At 43.2% G+C, this 15687-nt stretch overlaps 1 protein-coding gene across 1 annotated transcript in view; it reads right to left on the reverse strand.

Annotated features, from left to right (window-relative positions):
* Positions 1-14819, reverse strand: part of LOC311233505 (neurexin-2-like) — a gene marked incomplete at both ends in the record, with an annotated part of 583916 nt that extends 569097 nt beyond the window's left edge. The window contains one exon of the mRNA XM_084320472.1: positions 14063-14819. Coding sequence (XP_084176598.1) covers positions 14063-14819 — 757 coding nt within the window. The remainder of the gene's footprint in view (positions 1-14062) is intronic.
* Between the last annotated feature and the right edge of the window lie 868 nt (positions 14820-15687).

Consider the following 15687-nt stretch of genomic DNA (forward strand, 5'->3'; position numbering starts at 1 on the left):
ACGGGGAGGACGTGACCCTCTTTGCGCCGCCCCTGTGCCTCAAATAGATTGCTATCAGCTCTATCTTTAATCTTTCAAAATGTTCAGTTGCTATCGCTATTAGCTCTATCTTTAATTTTTCAAAATGTACAGTTGCTATTGCATGCACTCATCTGTGTTCCACTACACACATGAGTGCATGCTTACCAACTGTCCGTCTGCAACACTACTATCACCAACATCTAAGAAGGGAGATCCCCCCTTGAATGGCCCTTCTAAGGTTTCTCTCCTCCACACTGCCTGTGGAGCTTTTTTTCCCTATTGTTAGGTTTTAGTGAGTTTTTCCTTACCTTCGCGTGGGGTATGTCTGGGAGTGCTTGCATTCTTTCATTTATTTGCATCCATCTAAAAATGTTTGCACCTTATGGTGTTCTTGTTCTGTTCTTGACTTATTGTTATGTTTTCTTCTTGACTTGTTTAAAGAAGATCTGTACGGCCCATGGGGACATTAACGTGTGTTGTTGGGCCCTATAAATAAATTTGATTTGATTTGATTTGATTTGACATAGACACACAGTGTAGTGTCCCTCACATAGACACACTGTCCCTCACATAGACACACTGTCCCTCACATAGACACACTGTCCCTCACATAGACACACTGTCCCTCACATAGACACACTGTCCCTCACATAGACACACACTGTCCCTCACATAGACACACATAGCGTAGTGTCCCTCACATAGACACACAGAGCGTAGTGTCCCTCACATAGACACACAGAGTCCACACTGTCCCTCACATAGACACGCAGAGCACACTGTCCCTCACATAGACACACACTGTCCCTCACATAGACACACAGTGTAGTGTCCCTCACATAGACACACAGTGTAGTGTCCCTCACATAGACACACTGTCCCTCACATAGACACACTGTCCCTCACATAGACACACTGTCCCTCACATAGACACACTGTCCCTCACATAGACACACTGTCCCTCACATAGACACACTGTCCCTCACATAGACACACATTGTAGTGTCCCTCACATAGACACACTGTCCCTCACATAGACACACTGTCCCTCACATAGACACATAGTGCACACTGTCCCTCACATAGAAAAACACTGTCCCTCACATAGACACACAGTGTAGTGTCCCTCACATAGACACACAGTGTAGTGTCCCTCACATAGACACACTGTCCCTCACAGAGCACAGTGTCCCTCACATAGACACACAGAGTGCACACTGTCCCTCACATAGACACACAGAGCGTAGTGTCCCTCACATAGACACAGAGTGCACACTGTCCCTCACATAGACACACAGAGCGTAGTGTCCCTCACATAGACACAGAGCACACTATCCCTGTGTGAAGATCTGAGATGAGGATAACAATCAGTGTTGATTTAGGAAACATCAATCTGGTTAATTGACTCTGCTATGATGTACCATGTTCCACATTTAGTACGTCACGCCAAAATACAAGCAATAATGTCAGATTGCACCAGCAATCAGTCTCTTTAAATGTTAAATTATTTTATAAAAGGGCGTATCCTCTCTGAGGCCAGCCTCCCCCTCCCATCCTCACCAGCTTCTACAGAGAAACCATAGAGAGCATCCTCTCCAAGGCCAGCCTTCCTCCCATCCTCACCAGCTTCTACAGAGAGAGCATAGAGAGCATCCTCTCTAGCTGCATTGCTATCTGGTTTGGGAACTCCAGAAATCCATACAGCAGATCCTGAGGACAGCTGAGAGGATCATGTGAACTTCCCTCACACCAGTCACAGAACTATACCATAGACATTGTACCCGACATTAGGGGTGGGACAATACATCAATCCAGATCGATATATCGATCTAATTATCAGTGATCCAATAGAATCGATGCAACGTAAAGAGACCGGTTCATATAGATATTTTATCTCTTATTTAGAAAATCCCGTGGCGAGTCTCATTTACGTACAAGCGCAGCTCCGGCAGCTGGATTTGTGTGAGATCATCATGCGAGATATGAAAACAGACCAACAGAAAACAACAGGACGTGAAAGCCTGTGTGTGAAGACGTTACAGCAGGGCTCCAGAGTGCGCATATTTGGTCACATTTTGCAACCCGAAATAAGTCCCTGCTTTTTTTGCGCAATGGGTTCAATGAGTTTAACATGCTTTGCATCCTCACCATTCGTGTATGCCCATGTCGCCGTAAAAGACCTAAACTAACGTTAGTTTCCAGGGCTAACTAAGCTAACCTAACCCTGCTCACAGGCACAGAGGGAACAGCGGAACAGAGTTCCAATAGTGAGGGATTTTAAGTAGCAAAACGTTACACTATAAAAACTAACTGGATAGTTGATGATAATAAACATTTAACTTCATTAGCTGAAATATTCAAAGATCACTTTAACTGCCAGAAGACGTGTTACAGCGTCCTTCCCGGCCATGCTCAAGTTGCCGAAAGACGCTTTACAGCGTCTTTAATATCAATATTTCAAAAATCTGTGATCGGATTCATATTTCCCCTCCGCTGGCCTGAGATCCACCAGGAGGACCCACTGAGCTCTCTGGCGGTTCAGGAGCGCCATCTGGTGGCCGATCGGCGCAATCGCCAAACAGGAAGTGCTCTGGGCGATGTGCTGTTTAACCATATTACTTCCGGGCACTCTGTTTGGCTCCCGGCACTCTGGCTCGTCACAATACATAGCGATCCATTGCCAATAACTCGATAAACAACATGATTTGGACGTATATACCATTATACAACCTGGAAATGGACCGGGTAAATCGACATCCCATAATGGCAACATTTCTACTCTACGCTGATCGCCCAACGGCGCGAGGAGACTGGGGTGAGTTTTAGCGTGTAAAATTACCGTCTTCGATACTAACTGCTATGATCAACATTTGACCCACATTAGATGATTGGTATAACGCTGCCCACGGAATTATAAACGCCCCCTAGCCCATCCGGTCAACATCAGATGACGTGTAGTAACTTCTAGAAGTACGTCTAGTTGGAATTTTTTATATCGCGCCGATTGCCATAAAACTGTATTGCATCATCAATATAATGCATTTGGGGCTATATATCACGTTCTGGAGAAAGCTGCAGAAAGAGATGAAAACATACTTATACATTAGACCATACTTTAGTATGAATATGTGAATGAAAAAGTTTAACGTTGCTTCACCCTGAACAATACATATAGGACTTTGAATGGGCCCTAATAATGGCAATCTAGCAATATGATTTAAAGTTATAGCCCTGCAAAGAAGGGGAACTTATCCCAAAGTGTTAAGTCTGCTATAACCATTCTCCCTTTCTCTGTATGTGTGCGTTCGCGTCCCAGACCAGGGCCCCGTTCCCCGTACCTGGTTCAACTAAGTCGATCAAGATGTCATTATCCAGATTCAGTTAACCCGATGTTTGAAGCCGGGATTTTCCTGTTCCTCGAAGGTGGATTCAGTCTCGTTAACTCAAGCCAGACTTGAGACCCAGGATAAGTGCACGTGCCCGCCTCAGCCGAGAAGGCAGCAAGTGTCGAGAGCAGAGATCCTGATTCTCTAGCGGCATTGATTGATTAATTGATTTAAAACTTTAGTAACATATTGCAGTACGGCTCAATCGCCTCGCCGACAAGTTAAATGCGTTATCTATAGGCTAATTTTAAGTCCCTCATTACCTCAATCAATCAGATTATATTTCTTTAAACTTGCCTGCTGGATTGAATAATCAAATGAGATATTGCTAGCGAAAATAATTAGTTAAACTGTTATACAAAATAACGATACGGCTCTCTTCCCATTGATTGATGTATAGTCGATCTTTTACTTATCTCCACTGTGGTGTAACGGGTTCTTCTTTTGACTTTCACGCAGACGACCGGGGTTCGAAACCTAGTCTCCCCCTTCTTTTTGCGATGTAGGAATAATTCAATTTGGTGCACGTTGAGAGCTATATAAAGAATGACATCCTCAATGCATGTAGATTTATAATATTTTAACTTGAAACTAGGCTACTTTGGCGTATAATCATTAATATTATATTCCAAAAAATTATATTGGAAACACGGGGTTTCGAACACCGGTCGCTGGGTTGGCAGGATTGAGCACTACCGCTGCGCCACTGTGCCAGATGGGATAAATTCATTGTTTATACATTAATGAACGAGACAAGATCCACAATCCACGCATAGACACTTCAATTTTATGCTTGAATGAAACACAATCCAGGCGCTCCATTAAACATCCACAGCGGAGAATATGAAAGGAATCAGAGCCAAACGAGCGATAGGTTTCAATCATTAAAAATATCCCCGCGGGATTCACATTTGCAATGCTGCGCGTTGTTAGAATAACCACATAATGTGTACATCGCACCGAGCGAGCGCCACGGTATATATAACGTGCATTATTTAGGACAAAGTGAATTTAGTATCAGCATTTTGGGTCTATTTTACATTTCAAAAGCCCCCTCTGGAAGAATGGAGCACAAAAACGTAATTCAGAATGGTATAAAGCAGATCCTAGACTGTGGGAATAATTTCAGGAAACGCGCTGTCACTTTCTTTGCGGGGGCGTGGCTGTGCTTCATCCGGCTAACTTGAACTTAAACCCTGCTTTCGACCAGGCTCAAACTTTTGGATCTGTTGTCATGGTGATTTGGACAATCCAGGTACGGGGAGCCGGAAAGTCCGGCTTAAGTCAGACTTAACCGAAAGTTATCCGGCTAACTCAGTTATCCAGGTACGGGGAACGGGGCCCAGATGAGGTCAGAGGAGTTTGATAGTATTTACTGAGGATGGCCAGATGTTGATATTTAAATGCAAAAAATATAATACATAATAAATGTATACATGATCAATCATGCAACATAAAACAATTGTTGTAGGAACGGTTTGGGAGAGAGGTAGGGAGGGGCTTTAGGTTGTGTGTTGTGAGTTCCAAAAAATGGAACTTAAAAGTTATTTCAAGTTTCTTTAATAGGATGTGAACATTTTAAAGCTCAATATATCAAAACGTGGCACTATTTGTATTAAAAACAATAGATTGTTTTTCATTTAAATGTCTGGAATAGCTAAAAAATTAAAGTGTCAAATGATATTTTCGTTTCCTTTCTTGAGTTGATATAAATGTTACTGATTGTGCTAAATGGGCATATGATATCGTCTCATATCGATAGCAGGCACCTGAATCTAATCGTAACGTATCGTGGCAGACTTTGTGATCTTCCCTCAGGCAGTCAGGCTCCTCGACTCTTGTGATGCTCACGTGTCACATACCAACCCTCTGGACAAACTACACACTTCTATAAACTACCTCCTGCTAAAAGATAAAGAGTTTGACATACTGTATTGCACTACCCTACAGTTTACGCTGTTGTCTTGTTGTACAGTACATTGGACCTCATTCTCGAAAGTTTTCTCAAGTGTCTAAATATCTTCTTACAAACTTTGTAAGACCAATCCTAAGAAAGATCCCCGCCTGATTCATGAATGTGTGGAAATGTGTTCTTAACAGCCAAAGTGTTCTCTGCTGCGCTCCCCTGAATGAGGGATGTCACTGATTCTCAAATTGAATCATTCTACATGCATTCTCGTACACCTGCATTTGCATACATAAACGGCACGTTTATTATAAGAGCATGCAACCACAGGACCGTGTGCACCCAGGACCCACAGGCAACGCGAAAGCAATTTGCCACTGAAATTAGATTTGATTAGATTCAAATTTATTGTCATTATACACAGCACAAGTACAGAAAATGTAACAGTAACGTGCAACAGTATTATACAAAGTACAGGCGATTGGAACTGGGTATAAGCGGCTGAAGTGAAAAGAATAAATGGGATGATGTGAAATCAAAAGGCCAAAACAATAATCGCAAAACACAGGAGAGAGATGCTGGCTACTGGAGGTGGAACAGCGTCCAAACAAATCCAGCATCTTTTCAGCGGCCTGATGCTGCGCTCGACGGTGGGAACTAGTGCATGCGTGGCTCTCATTGTAGGCCACCTCCTGCTCCGTCTGAGGGTTGGTGAGTGGGGTCTCCTAATAAAATAAGTAATTAGAAGAATAGAAGCCTACTGTTGCTGGAACTATTAATTATACACAGATACTTACCAATTAGCCATGCGTCTCCAGCTTCTTCCTGCTCGAGGTGCTCACCCACAGAGCTGTTCTGTAAGATGTAGGACTAGGTGGTTCTGGGCGTCACAGATGATTTGAGGGTTGATGGAGTGGTATTGCTTTCTGTTGAGATATGGAAACGCATCTGGGGAGGGTGCCTTCATGCGCACGTGCCCAAGGTGGACAGTACCTGGACGTGTGGTGGCACAGGGTTTGGACGTTTGGTCTGGCTCCTCAGTGCTGGCTCCAGGGTCTTGCACAGCTCCATTAGGACAGGTCTTGGTAAAAAAGTCTTGGTAGCCTTGGTAGGTCCCACTAGGTACTCATCGCTCTCTGGGAATAGGTCAGCATGGTCGTGGTACTGGCACTCCATCCTGCACGATCAGCGATATCTTCCAGCAGCAGAAGATATGCTATATTGTGTGTAGGCCTAGGGTGCAGACGTGGCCCTTTGAAAATAGCATGATTGATCACTGATCATTGGCTGGCAGGGTTCAATTTACATGATTGATGTTGAAGTCCAAGTTCAAGGTTTTATTTGTCAAATTCAACATCGTACCAGTAAGATGAGCTGTGGAATGTTTTTCCACTGGCTTACAATGTGCACACGAAGCAAGGTAAAAAAAGAAAAAATAATACAACAATCAACAATAAAAAATAACAATAGAGAACAAGACGGTTTGGACTATTAAAACAAAATGGCAAATATATAGCCTACATGAAAGGAAAGTTGAATGTTTATTTACAGAATGTAGACGTGTCCATTCTATTCCACTATGGCTATATCAACTAAATAAAGTTTAGTGCTTATTTATTTATTTACTGCCATTTGTAGGGATTTAATTTATTTTAGGAAATTGCGATGGCTCGTTGAATCATTACTATAAATCTGAAACATAATTGTTAATGATACAAATATGTATTATTACAATTATTATACAAATATGTATTATTATTATAATTATTCAAATCTGAGGATGTCTGTAGAATCGATGTGAACGCAATCACCAATGCTATCTCACAAATTAAACCCTTAAGAACACAGGTGCACGCCAATCTGCTCTTCCGCATTCTTAAATCCTGTTCGTAGCTACGAATGAATCCCAGATAAGAAACTATTCAGGAATTCCAGACTGTGTTCGAGAATGAGGTCCATTGTCTTGCTTTACATCCTTGTCTCATAGGCTATTATTATTTTATTATTATATTATTATTTATGTTATGCACAGATTTGTTGTTATGCATAGATGGTTTGACAATAAAGAGAGTCTGAGTCCGAGGTATCCGGCTAACTGGTTTGGTTTAGCTAGCTACAATAGTCAACAAAGCTGTCGTTCTGAAGTCTGGTGTGAGGACAGCACGGTCACTAGGACTGTTTGACTCTTAGTGTTAGTATTTCGCAATTGAAAGAGGGAAAATGCCCTTCGAGGTGATGATTTTGGGAGATGCAGAGAAAGGCATCGCTACAAGCATATGAACCCTCTTGAAATCGCCATGTATTTCCAATGGACCCATTTCTAAATCGTCTCGTTTAAAACAAATAAAGCATGAACATTGGCATGGTGTACCTTTCTGTGTGTATTCATCCACAATCTATAGCTCAACATGAAAGAATTCGCAATTAATCGTAAAGGTAGCAGAATAACAACTCTTATGTTTTCGTTCAATGAGGAACTACACTTCTGGTGCTGCTGATGGCGACAGCAATGAACGACAGGCGTTATACTGGTAAAGTCAATTAAAAACCTTATAACTACCTTTATTTCAACCAAAAATGCTTAAACAATAATGTTAGTGATAGAAGGGAACTCATTTTGTGCAAAATGGAAAGCTTGCCAATGTTCATGAGGCAGAATTATTACAATAGCCGATAATACATTTTCCCAATGATAAATCCCTATACGGGTGGACCGCACAGGAAACTAAAGTGACATCAGACTACAACTCCCTATTTACTTGTCATAACGACATACTGTAACAAAATGACAAAGCACCCCATCTTGCCAGGAAACACAGTGTTACTGCAACCTTTTTATTATGAAGAGCCTAACGTTAGTACAGGGGTCTTACCTTCCTGTGGTCTCTGGATGGCTGCAAGGGCAAAAAGGAAAGAGTGTTTAGTTTTGGCGAGGGCTGAAATAACCACAGCATAGTAATGTTAAGCCCACTGCGAAAAGACTATGAAAAACTAGACCCCCACATTGTTAGATTCTGTGGTTGCAAGCTACAGGCACCTGAGGAAACAGCAATAGACCGTCACGTGTGTCGTGTTTCCGGCTGCTCACATCAGTGTTGTAGTCCAGTCACTAAATCTTGAGGTTGAGTCTCGAGTCCCGAGTATTCGAGTCCGAGTCCAAGTCCGAGTCACCAAAGAAGAGCCAGAGTTGAGTCCAAGTCGAGTCCCCATTACTCAAGTCAAGTCATCAAGGTTGAGTCCACTCCACTCTGGCAGTCAAAGAGCTGACATACAATTATAAAAAAGGTCTACATTAACACTTTCGGCGACCACTGGGGCCCGTCTAATATAATGGTTGAGGACCAGCTTTTGTAAACAAACCTGTGGCTTTTTGTAGAGCTAAATCTATACTTTATAGTATTGCTATCTGTCCATTCTCATTGTCAATTGAGTTCATAAACCATCCCTGTCATTTTATAGCGCCGTGAATATAAGCTTTATAGCGGATTTGGGCTAGTATATTTTCTGGAAAGCTAGATAAATGGCTAATAGCTGCTAACGTTATATCCAATGGCATTTCCGTTTTACAGATGCTACAGAAATAACTAAAACTGCATATGATCGGGACTGTCCCAAAGCATGTATGCATGAAAGGGGGGGGGCGGGGGACGTTGTTTATTATTATTGTAATACTAAATAAAACAGTGTTCGTCTAACTAGCCACATACGCTGATCGTATCGTATCATAGCAAGCTCTGATCGGGCTGTAATTTACGTGAAAAAGATCTTACCATGAGCCGGTGGGATACCCCCAAGCATTTCCCCGTTATCGATCGCCATCTGGTAGATCGATATGTCCATTGGCTGATGATAAATCCCCTTATTGCATGGTGAAATCTGCGATTCGAAACGTAATTCAAGGTACAGGATGCTGATTCAGAATCAGGCTACTAAAAATCTCCATTGAAAGAAAAGAAAAAAAGTGATCCGTTCGCCCACAGGGCACATTGCAGTAGCGCGATAGCGCCCCTAAGAGGATCTGGCCGGTATTGCATATTGTAGAATTCATAGAGTATTGAAAATCTGCAGTGCCGCTCGGCGACCTTGAACAGGTTATTAAAATGGAATAAAAGCAATAACAACTTGCCACGGCTTTATACGTGATTCTGTCCACAACGCATGGATTCGAAGCACGTATAAATACGTGGTTCGTCCCCAATGAATGACAAAGCGCACAATTTGGGGAGTCTATTTAGGCATCTGCAGTACTGAACATGAGGGTATCGACGTGAATCCGCATGTAGGTGGAACACATGTGTCTGCCCTTGCACGAAATTAAAGTCCTGGACTCGAGTACTACAACACTGGCTCACATCACTCTGGGATCTCCTGTAGCTATAGGAAATTACTATTAACACTTCCAGTGCCATTCACTGATTTACACGTTTCTGACACCCGACCGCTGGTGCCAATCATGTGTTAACACGTTTCTGGATCGTTTTTCATTTTTATCGATTTTAATACCCTATTCCATCCAGGGAACCTGGTGTTATCATGAGGAATGAGTCTGAGATCGCAAAAGTCCAATGCCGCCGCCTGGTGGTATGCGGCCGGTATTGCACATCCTTTGAAACGTTGAGTCTTTGGCTGTGCGTCGATTATATTATATTATATATACTATTCTTAGTCAGACAAGTGTAGCGGTTCTAATGCTCAGATTGAGAAGAAACAATTACTCCTGTGGATTCTGTGTTGGATTATGTTGGCGGAACGATGGACATCAATACTTGGAATGGCGATCAGATAATTGGCATATTCTTTTTGGGGTACATCCTAGTCAAGGTGGTATCAATCTTGCGTTGATCCAATAATGTTTTCATTGCGATCCGAGCGTATGTGTGTAACGCTACTCCATAATGTATTCCGTTGGTGACGATCAAAGCATAAAAAAACGTAGCGTGTGTAGGGACAAAACCCGAATGGATTTGGTATAATACACATTGTGGTTTATAACCAGCCTCTCAGGAATTGGCCCGGATCATTCCGAAATAACACTCATATTCACCACGGTATAAAACGGGAACGTATGGATGGGAAAATTATTTATTTTTTGCATCTTGACCGGAAGAAACCCAGTGTCATATGACTTATCCATAACTATAATATAGAATACAGTTATATTATAGCTCTACAAACAAGGTGACGGACTACATTGGTTTAATGGCATGAGCTATGCTCTTTCCGGAAGAGGCGTGGCACAGAATGTGTTAATAGATCGCTCTTAGCTTTCTCTGTGCAAGCTCACTTCCTCTGGTGTCTCTGTTCTAATATCGATTTATCTCTCTGCTAAAGAGGGGGATTTTTACATTTGAAGCAGCAGTTTAGCCAAAACTAATTTAGCATCACAGATTACGGTAGGTCACCCAACGTCACCATGAAATTATTAGTGTTAGCAATGTGGCTCTTAAAAGTAGGCTAGTTAACTAAACATATAATTCTCTGTAAAACGTCACTTTACCTCTCACCCCACATGCAATTTAACCCCTGGGAACCGATTCTGTCTGCACCGACAACAGTGTCACCCCTGTCACTCAAACTGGCGTCACGCCCAAGTTTTTTGTCAGATTGACGTCATTTTGAGGATTGGTCTAAACGGTGAGACGGACATTTGGACCGATCAATAGAGGCAGCGGGGCTACTTCCAAACACACGCCGGGATACTGACTCGCTCAGTCTCGCTCTTCATCTTGAAGCGATCATTTGTAAGTATGGATACTGTAAGAACAGTGTTGTTGTTGGACATATTATAGGATTCGTTCAGAATATGAACACTCATATTCACCACGGTATAAAACGGGAACGTATGGATGGGAAAATTATTTATTTTTTGCATCTTGACCGGAAGAAACCCAGTGTCATATGACTTATCCATAACTATAATATAGAATACAGTTATATTATAGCTCTACAAACAAGGTGACGGACTACATTGGTTTAATGGCATGAGCTATGCTCTTTCCGGAAGAGGCGTGGCACAGAATGTGTTAATAGATCGCTCTTAGCTTTCTCTGTGCAAGCTCACTTCCTCTGGTGTCTCTGTTCTAATATCGATTTATCTCTCTGCTAAAGAGGGGGATTTTTACATTTGAAGCAGCAGTTTAGCCAAAACTAATTTAGCATCACAGATTACGGTAGGTCACCCAACGTCACCATGAAATTATTAGTGTTAGCAATGTGGCTCTTAAAAGTAGGCTAGTTAACTAAACATATAATTCTCTGTAAAACGTCACTTTACCTCTCACCCCACATGCAATTTAACCCCTGGGAACCGATTCTGTCTGCACCGACAACAGTGTCACCCCTGTCACTCAAACTGGCGTCACGCCCACGTTTTTTGTCAGATTGACGTCATTTTGAGGATTGGTCTAAACGGTGAGACGGACATTTGGACCGATCAATAGAGGCAGCGGGGCTACTTCCAAACACACGCCGGGATACTGACTCGCTCAGTCTCGCTCTTCATCTTGAAGCGATCATTTGTAAGTATGGATACTGTAAGAACAGTGTTGTTGTTGGACATATTATAGGATTCGTTCAGTTTCCAACTGTTTCTAGTGTTTGTGTTTTGCGGTAATTTTGGTGAATATTTTCGCTCCAGCACAACAATACAATGTATCGCGGCACCTCATAGAAAACAGCCCCGAACAGAGCAGCTTCATCACGGCTACATTCAAGGCCTTGTGCCTGTCGCGCTTTGTGTTGACTACTAAATGATGACATCCTAAATCAAATTTTTTTTTATTTGATGAACTCTGGCCACAGATGGAAAGAGATGGGATATTCAGAGCGCCTCGAGTACCAGAGTGCCATTCCGGTATATATATGGGTCTATTTTGAAACAATTTATATTTGTGAGATTTAGTTTCATTCATTCATTCATAATTTTTTAACAATAGATTATATTTCTAATCTGTCAACTGTTCTATATTGCCCACGAAATTGTCTAAATCCCATAACCAACGGAAGAGGAACGCTCTGTTCACCTTGCATTACAGCAGGCTGCCTCTGCTAACAGAAGAGGAGCGCTGCGTTCACCTTGCATTAGCAGGCTGCCTCTGCTAACAGAAGAGGAACGCTCCGTTCACTTTGCTAACAGAAGAGGAACGCTCCGTTCACCTTGCATTACAGCAGGCTGCCTCTGCTAACAGAAGAGGAACACTCCGTTCACCTTGCATTACAGCAGGCTGCCTCTGCTAACAGAAGCATAGGCGCCCACTTAACGGAGCAGACGATGCACGTGCTCCAGGACTATTGAACTTGGGGGAGCAAGCTTGTCTCTTTGCTCCCTCACTTTTTGATCATATCATATGATATAAATATCCCCCCCCCAATATATAAATCTTATCGAACCATAACTACGTAATTTCAATCAAATTAATAATACGCAATGACACTTAATAGCACGTTTTTAAGTTTCCAAAGATTGTGTGACCCCCCACTTTAATGGTTTGATCCAGTGCCCACGGGCCACGGTTCGTCGGCATGACGTATACGACATGTTGGGGGAGGCGGCTTTTTCGAAAGCCCTTGAAAAATTCAGGCTGGATATTGGATAACATTGTGACTCGTGAGGATTATTCTTCGGCGTTTACATCAAAATGGAGCAAATCATCACGTAAGTCGAACACTGTGACTGTATACTAAATGCGCAAACAGATTGAAACTGAATATTTCTCGTATGGTGAGCCTCGGCGCTGCACCCAGTGCACCGAGTGAATCCAGAGATACAGGATGGTGCGCAGGCGCTGTGATCACCCAACGGCGGAAATAATGCCGCTTTGAGCAGTTTATAAAAAAATATAAAAAATATTTATTAGCAACGCCGAGGTTTCAAACCATCCCGTATCTCTGTGCGAACCCCTCGTGCAACTGTGAGCACCTTTGTAATGTCTCTGTGATACTTGTATAACGAACGGTTCGGCCAGAACCAGTCCTTCATGGTAAATCTAGGTTGGTTTCCCATTGAGGAGCAAGTGACTGTGGATTCACTCGGTGCAGCACAGTCACGAAAGGGGACCCTGATGTAAACAAGACAAACGTCTTTCTCTGGTCTGCATCCCCTTAACAATTGTGTGTATTGAGCCGTACTGTATTGTACCCATTCTGCAATCTGTTAAATAAAGTTTTCATTCATTCAGCCGCCGCGCTCACTGGGGCTATTGATAGCGTCAATTAGTTGTTGTTGTTGTTGTTGTTGGTGCTGCGGATGTGAACGGGGCTGGAGGGGCTTTGGGAGGATGGGAAAGTTATTATTATTATTATTATAATAGTAATTGGCTATCATACGTGCCTAGCTAGCGTTAGCTAAAAGAGCCCTCGCAGTGAAGTTATTATTATTATAGCTATCATACTGCAATATAAACTGAGTTTTATAGTGAAAAGAGCAGCTTTATTTTGGTCAAGATTGAAGGCTCTATATTGCAGGAAATTGCACATACAGGTGTTCATTAAATGTAAAAAAATCTGCCGTGGAGGGGGTTGTGCCGGACCCCCTCCAAACCACCCCTTGCAAAAAAAAAAAAAAAAACAATGTAAAAAAAAAAAAGAATAAAAAAAAAACTTGCACCCCCACTTTCAACTATAACTAGGCGGCCATGAACAGAAGAGGAACACTTGAATAAATGGAATGAAACCGGATAGCTGGGATATGTTGATATTAGCCAGGATAGTGAGGTATGTAAAATAAGTGCATATGAAATGTAATCCTGACCCCTAAAGTTCATACACAGTACATTGTAAACAAACTCAATATTTCTCTGACCTTCCTGACAGTACGTTCCCCGGTATCCCGTGTCGCTGCAGTTACAGAGGACCTCTCCCCGGTCGACAAAACACAGGCCTCTGTCGTTACAAGGAGCGTGTGCGACACACAGGTGTTCCAGATCAGTCCCGAAGCCTTCCCCGTCCAACAGCACCGGCAGGAACTCCCCCAGCTTCAGGTTGGCTAGAAGACCTCTGAAGGGCGGCTCGTATTTGACAGTGCTGGACGTGAGAGCGGACAGGCGCACGTCCGGCGAGATCCCGCCGACGTAGAGGTCGCTGGCGACCGACATCTCGCTCCTCCTGGACTTGACCGCGGCCACTTTGTCCTCGTTGTCCACCACCAGGCGGGTCTCTTTGTGCCTCCGAGCGAGAGAGACGCGGTGCCACCGCAGGTCGTCCACGCGGGTCTCCGTGTGGACTGACGCCGGTTCGGCGCAGTGGATGGCGAAGCGCAGCTGGAGCCTTCCGTCCACTATCAGCACCTCCAGGAAGTCGCAGTCCCCACCGTCGTCCAGGTACAGCAGTAGGGCCCTGCTGATGTTGGTTTTGAGCAGGAAGCTGAGCTCGCCTGAGGCCCCGCCGGCGTCCCATCGGCTGTAGCGCGCCCACTGACCGGCGAGACCCTCAAATTCCAAGGCCTTCACCGTTAGCGACAGCAGCAGGCCAACTAACAGCAGCGACCCAGTACGGTGAGACCTCGCCATGCTGGGATAGGATCAGGGATGGGATTTCAACTTGTTTCTCAGAGAAGTTATCTGTTATCTGTTATTTTGTGTGTGATAAAACTCTTAAATTGGTTTAATCCACAGTCACTTAGACTAGACTATGAATTTGAAGCTAGTTCTATGTTTAAAAAATGTATTTGTCCTTATTCATTGTGGGCTACTTCTCCAGCTACTAACTGGGTATTGTCTATATGCACTTGTGTACTCATGTTGACCTCTTGGCATGTTGGCGATAAAAAGCATTTGAGCTCATTTGACTGTTAGCACTCCGGATAGGAGCATCTGCTAAATGCTGAAACTGTAATATAGCCTAATCAATTAACCACCTTGCCTAAAGATAAAAAAGAAAATGCCAGTCAGTGGTAAATGATAGCACTGTTATTGTGACGAGGTGGTCTACTGTAATCATTCCCATCTCAGGTGAGAATCTTCCGTCGCTGCCCCTGGGCCTCTTGTCTCCTCCTGGGATTAATCCACCACGACTACGGCCTGATAAACTGGTAGAAATGTTGCTTTTCTACTCTTCTTTCTTTTCTTTTCTACTTCTTCTACTCTGCTGGATGACATGTGAGAAATTGAACATAAAGGACTCATCGCAGACATGACTGCAGTTGATTTCCTCCAGTCAGCTGTTACTACAGCAGGGAAGTACTCTACTAGCTGTTACTACAGCAGGGAAGTACTCTACTAGCTGGCCGTCAACCACATTGGTGACCTCCAGGAAGAGAAAAGGTAGAATCAGCTAAACTGTATAATATTCCAGAATAGAAGCCTAAAACAGGAGCCTTTTAGGATGATTGACAGTCCACTGAAACCGTCGATAGATGATGTGACTGCAACATGACAG

This window comes from Notolepis coatsorum (genome assembly GCF_963971535.1).
Source record: "Notolepis coatsorum genome assembly, chromosome: 8".
In the NCBI taxonomy this organism is placed as follows: domain Eukaryota; kingdom Metazoa; phylum Chordata; class Actinopteri; order Aulopiformes; family Paralepididae; genus Notolepis; species Notolepis coatsorum.